This window comes from Miscanthus floridulus, chromosome 13, assembly GCF_019320115.1.
Source record: "Miscanthus floridulus cultivar M001 chromosome 13, ASM1932011v1, whole genome shotgun sequence".
NCBI classification, from domain to species: domain Eukaryota; kingdom Viridiplantae; phylum Streptophyta; class Magnoliopsida; order Poales; family Poaceae; genus Miscanthus; species Miscanthus floridulus.
This window is the reverse complement of record NC_089592.1, coordinates 89,511,205-89,517,204: the sequence shown is the minus strand read 5'-3', so window position 1 is coordinate 89,517,204 and position 6,000 is coordinate 89,511,205. Positions and strand designations below refer to the sequence as shown.

General features: G+C 49.4%; 1 protein-coding gene and 1 pseudogene across 1 annotated transcript; one reads left to right on the top strand and one right to left on the bottom strand.

The window, feature by feature from the left end:
• Positions 1 to 3,563: 3,563 nt before the first annotated feature.
• Positions 3,564 to 4,223, top strand: LOC136500282 (uncharacterized). The gene has a single exon (XM_066495632.1). The coding sequence runs from the start codon at positions 3,564 to 3,566 to the stop codon at positions 4,221 to 4,223; it is 660 nt and encodes a 219-aa protein (XP_066351729.1).
• On the bottom strand, positions 4,146 to 4,867 carry LOC136500281 (uncharacterized; annotated as a pseudogene).
• Positions 4,868 to 6,000: the final 1,133 nt, after the last annotated feature.

Genomic DNA, 6,000 nt, shown 5'->3' with positions numbered 1-6,000 from the left:
TTTAGAGAAGTGGTCATATCAGACTGTTGGATCATCTGGAAAACCAAAAATAACATATTTTTTTACAATGCAAGCCCCTTGATGAAAAGATGGAAACCCATTTCAAGGAGCACCTTGCCCTGGTGTGCATCAAGCCATCAAGGCTAAGCAGACGATCAAGGGTCCGCTCAATTTGTGGCTAGAGAATTACTCTTAATGTACTTTCCTCTCTCTCTTTAGGCTTGTGCCTTCTTTGTAAATACTCTTTTTCTGCGTATATTAATGCAAAAAAAAAAAGGTAGGGACCTTCCCTGCTTCCCCCTCAAAAAAATCATGGCGTGAGACAGTTCCTAGTGCGCACTTGTTCACGAAAAGCCATGGCACGGCGGTGGCAAAAGTGGTAGTGTCGGTCTTAGGACATTGCGCTGGCACTGCTCTTCGTCTCGGTGTTCATGGTGCTCCTCAGATAATGGCTAAGTCCACTCCCTAAAGAGCGATATACTATGATCACCTATTGGATTTCCACTAATGATCTAATCACCACTGTTAGTATTATAACTATGCATCTACCCCTAATTTAGTCCAAATGTTTGATTTTAGAATAGAGGTAAAATCATCGTAGTACTTACAAAAGTAGGGGCAAATCCGTATGGTTATACTTGTCTTTTGTAGTTAAATTGATACTATTAAATATTGTAACATCCCAGGGACAAAATAAGGCCGGCTTTGGGACGTGGGAACATAGGAGTTTATAGGAATTTTACCAGAATTAGTTCATTTTTACATGAAAAACACAAGAAATATGAAAAAAAAAATCCTTCGATCCAAATGGAACCTAAGTCTTGAAAAACACAGGAAACATGAAAAAAAATCCTTCTTTCCAAAGGGACCTAAGTCTTCATATGAAAACATAGAGGTAAAATGATTAAAAAAAAAGCAAAATCGCCATTGTTCTCTATAGTAAATAAAATTAAAGACAAAAGTTCCTTAAAAAATTCTTATAAACCAAAACTCAATGACACATAGACTGGGCCCATTCTAATCACACGTGGAAGGCTCTCTCTCCATCTGAACACGGAAAGGCTCGCGGAGGCGGTGGATTGCACCGCGTCGCGTGGGACGTCCCTGGCGAGCACCGGTCCACGGCGCTACGACTACGACGGTCATGGCGTCGGCCACGGCGCGGCGTCGGCCCCAGGACGCGGTGCTGGCGCAGCTCCTCGTCTCGGTGCTCGCACCCCTCGCTCTCGGGCCTGTTCGGCAGGACTGAAAAATACTGTTCCGGCTGATTGCTGTGAGAGAGAAATACTGTTCTGGCAGGACGTGAACAGTGCTTTTGTGAGTGTCAGAATAAGCCAGCCGAACAAGCTCCTCTACAGCGGCTCGCCCATCTCCCCCTTCTTCAGTCCCAATTGTAGTTGTTTCGCGGCTGCGCGTCCTTGATGAAAATGCTCTGTGATCTCGGTGCTCGCAGTGACCGCGAGAGGCACATTTCGACATGATCCATACAATCTGGTGACATCACCACCTGTTCCAATCAGGCATTTTGGGACTAACTGGATCTTAAATTGTTTCTTTTCGTAGATTGCCCAGAATGAGATGGGCAAGCGGGTTGAACGTGATGGCACACAGGTGAACTTCACTCTGTTTAGAGGCGCTTCCATTTTGTAGTTGTAATATTGTACTTATAAGATTGGAATTTTTTTGGTGTGGTGGTGAACTACTATGATAGGACACGTCTGGTGTGGTAAAAGAGCATGTGCAGAGAGTTGCACCTTCCGTAGGTGCACACGACAAGGAGGGTGTGGTTATTGTAGTGGACTATACATGACATTCAATTGGGACACGATTGAAAGCCCTATGTTTAGTTATCGTAATTAAGAGAACTAGTGGACTCCATTTGCTAGGTGTTGTTTAAAGCTAGGTAAAGTCCACACGATGAGCAAGGCAAAGAGATGGACAAAGGGTGATCAATCCAATTAGAGCAAGCTGAGCAAGGCTAGGTGTGTAATTATGCTAGTTATTGATTTTCAAAGCTAGGACTATTCGAATGCTTGAGTTTGACTCTAAATTGGTCAAGAAAAAGGTAAAAAAAATCTCTTGGTTCGATGTATCTGTAATTTTTTACCAATATTCATGATTTCCAGCCAATTTTCACACAAAAACCTCTTTTTTCGCCCAAAATTTGGAGAGGTTTTAGATGAACGTTTGATTTAGTTTGACACTTTCTAAACAAAGAAAATACAAAAATACAAAAATTCGTCAGTTTAGTTCTGTTGCTAGCTAGGATGGGGTTATTTGTTCAAAAGATGGCTTGCACTCTGCTTAGAGGAGATTTTTGTTTCAAATTCTCTATTTCTATTATCAATAGGCGGAAGAATATAAAAGCACATATTGCATTCAGTGGAACGGAGGATGGATGAAAAAATGATAATGATAGGCCACGGACATCCGTCTCGTTCGGACGCCCCCCCCCCCCCCCCCCCCCCCTACCGTGGGACCCATCCCGCGCCGCTCACTCCTCACCCCCGCCCGCCCACCCACCCGCCTGCTAGGTTTTTGCTGAAAGCGTAGATTGCAAGCGTATGTTTCAAGTGTTTTAAATGTTTCGGAGGTATGTTGCAATTGTTTGATATGGATGTTGTAAAAGTAGATCAGGATTTTGCATATGTTGCAATGGTTATACGCATATGTTGCAAGTGTCTGTTCCAAAAGTTTTATTTATTTTTTTCAGACGTACGTTGTAATCATGTTTATTTGGATGTTGCATATGTTTCACACATATGTTGCAAGTGTTTTAAGTGGACATTGCATATGCTTTGCAATGGTTTTTCAAGTGTTTTCAGGTGTTTTTGCAAATGTTTCAGACGCATGTTTCAAGTGTTTTATTTGTCTTCAGACGTACGTTGCAAATGTTTCATCTGGATATTTTAAAAGTATATCGAAAATTGCACATATTGTAATGGCGTCGGTGGCTGACGAACAATGGCCTAGCACAGAGCTTCAGCTCCTACCTCACGAGGCGCGCATCACCCTCTGCCTCCTCTCCCTCCTCTCCCTTCACTTCCCTCCGTCTCGCCACGGCAGTTCGAGCTCGGCAACAGAGCACGGCGAGAAAAGGGACGTGGCTGGACGCGATGGCAGCTAGGACAAGAACGTCGCAGGTGATGCGGGGCGCGGTGGGCGCTCTCCTTTACATGGGGATGGGACGGGGCGTGGTGGTACGCCTGAACGGGAGAAGTGTCCGGACACGTCCTGCGGTTCTGTCTAACCGCATGCTTTTGTCATCTTTGTCCGTCTAGGTGTTGAGTGAGTCCGTGATCACTACGTTCGATACCCTTACGTTCCTCCTTGGCAAAATAATCTGGAGATCTTTTTTTCTGAAAGGAAACTGGATTTTTGTGGATTTGATTCTTATCGTTACGTGCCCCTTGGCGCTCAAGTTTTGCTGTGCATGGGCCCGGCATCTGTAAATCTCTCGGTCATGCAGAGCCTTCGTTCGTTTACGGTGTATATATACATAATATATACCAGAAAAAAGACCTAGATATCAACGAGGGAGAAGGACCAAAATTGCATAGCCAATGGCGACGGCGACCATGGAGAGCGAGGATACAGCCGCAATGGACGAGTGCTGGACGAACCTCCCCACGGACGCCTTCGTGGAGATCCTTCTACGCGTCCCGCAAGGCAACCGGTGGCGGCTCCGTTTCGTCTGCCGGCGCTGGCGCGACGTCATCCGCGAGCGGATGCCGCCGGCACCCGACGAGCGTCCCGTGGCGCTCGCGTTCGTCGTGAACTCCTCCGAGCACAGGAGAGTGTGGGCCTCGGCCTACGTCGTCGACGACCTAGCGGAAGGCCGGTGCCGGGAGCTGTGGAGAAGCGAGGTCATCCCCCCGGCGAGGCGCTACAACAGGATCTGGCGCGCGGACGAGTACGTGGAAGGCGCCTGCAACGGGCTCCTGTGCCTGTGCGACGACGCCAAGCCCGGCGGCGCCATCACCCTGGTGAGCACCGTGAGCCGCGAGACGGTGGCCGTCCCGCCGCTCCCGGGCTCCGCGCAGTGGCTGCTGACGGAGATCGGCGGCTGGCACGAGGCGTACAGCTTCGCGTACGACTTGGCGACGGATCGTTACATGGTCGTGCACGTGCCGTGCTACCTCGACCGGACCGGCGGCTTCAACGTGCTGCAGGTGTTCACGCTGGGGGACGCGGCGGGGTGGCGCGACGTCAACGCTATATAACCTCCATCCATCCTAGGTGCAGAGGATGAACTTGCCGGAGGGCAAGGCGGCGGCGGCGACGGCGAGGAGGCAGAGTGTGACGACGTTCTGCCGACACCACCGGAGCGGTGCCCACGCGCCCACGCCCTCCACGCTGGCGCACTTGGCCCTCGTCACCCCGTACTGCGGCTCCTTGGACAGGTCGAACGCGGCGCCCTTCAAGCGGAGCTCCTGCACGGCCCGCGCGAGCGCGCGCGAGTCGCCGCGGTCCCGGCGCGGCCGCGCCGCGGCGCGCCAGTAGACGCACACCCGTAGCTGCACGGCCGCGGCGAGCGCGAGCGACGCCGCCAGGGCAGGGACGACGGCGCCCACCACCTCCTGCACGCGGCGGAAGGGGAAGGGGAAGCGGCGGACGCGGCCACGGACGCGGCGAAGAGGATCGCGAGGGAGAGGCCGTGGAAGGCGAGGAAGGCTGCGCAGAGGTAGAAGGCGTCCCGGCTCGCCTCGAGCGCGCACGCGCGGCGGCCCTGGCGGTCCTCCTCCCGCTGCCACAGCTTGAGCAGCAGCAGGTGCCTATCGGCCTCTGATATGCCGACATAACTCTGTCGGCCTTCGGGTTGCCGACAAGGTACTATATCTGCTATTTTATTAATAACAGTTTCCATATTTGCAATTAATCATTAAAAAATTCCTCCTTGCAATGGCAGTTATGCAAAGATCCGGAATTTGCGTTTGCTATGCAAACTACCATACATTTTCTGCTGCTTTGTGGCCATTGATGTTCATATTTATTTTCTTCAAGTTGGTAGCTCCATGTTTCTTAGAGGGCATTTGGATGAAATAGTGGCCTCTCTGAACAAATGACTAGTGGATTCTGATGTACATTTGGTTAACGATGGCCTGTCTGAACAAATGATTATTGGCATTTGGTTAACGATTTCTTGTGTGCCCAGTAGCCGCTTCTTCTCAAGATATTTTTTTCAGATTATACTCCAAATTCTAAGTATCCATGATTTACTCTGTCCTGACATATTACTGTAAGTATATATTGCTATACCAGACTTGATGTGCTTTAATGGGGGCATCTTTTGTCATTATTTTTTAAAACTTCCTCAAGCTAGTTTAACGAGTGAGCGTCTTCTCTTTTTTTTGTGTGTGTCTGTGTGAGCATCTTAAGCTGAGTAACGGCTGCAAACATAAGCAATTCTCTTAGTTGCTGCTTTACGGAGTAATCATGATTAGCACTTGCATTGGACAGTTAACATGGCACCTAATTGACTGTACTTAGAGCTGCCGGGAACTCTGAACAATTACCAGAAGATCGGAATCAAAACTAAAGTACAGGTAAACATTTTTCTCGAATACGCACGAGTGTGCATATCATTGTATTAGAAGAAAGAGTTTATAATACAATACAAGAGTTCCGGTCCCGGCTGTTAGTTTTCGTGCACGCTACATTATGAAATAAAACGTTCCTGGTCCAAGATCCATGGCTATCTTGATGACGTCCTAGCCCTGCGCCAGCGCACGTAGCCCGCCTGCTCCGGCCTGAATCTAGTGGTCGGCTTCGGCCTTGATGATGTGCAGTAGGTCGCCGACGGTCCTGTGGACTCCCGAAAACATCTTGCGTTCCGTTCCTTCCATAGTTGCTAGGAGACGAGGGCAAAGAAGGAGTCCATGCCGTTTCGCCGATCGTCGTTGAACCGCTGACCACAATCAGCCCAAGCACCTCATCTTTAGGTGTTTCCTGAGGGCGTTCTCTGCCTCTGATAGATGTCGCCGCTCATGCGCGTAGTCT

What these genes read in the sequence shown, in the direction of transcription:
- LOC136500282 (XM_066495632.1), top strand. Translation starts at nt 3,564, where the DNA reads ATGGCGACGGCGACCATGGAGAGCGAGGATACAGCCGCAATGGACGAG.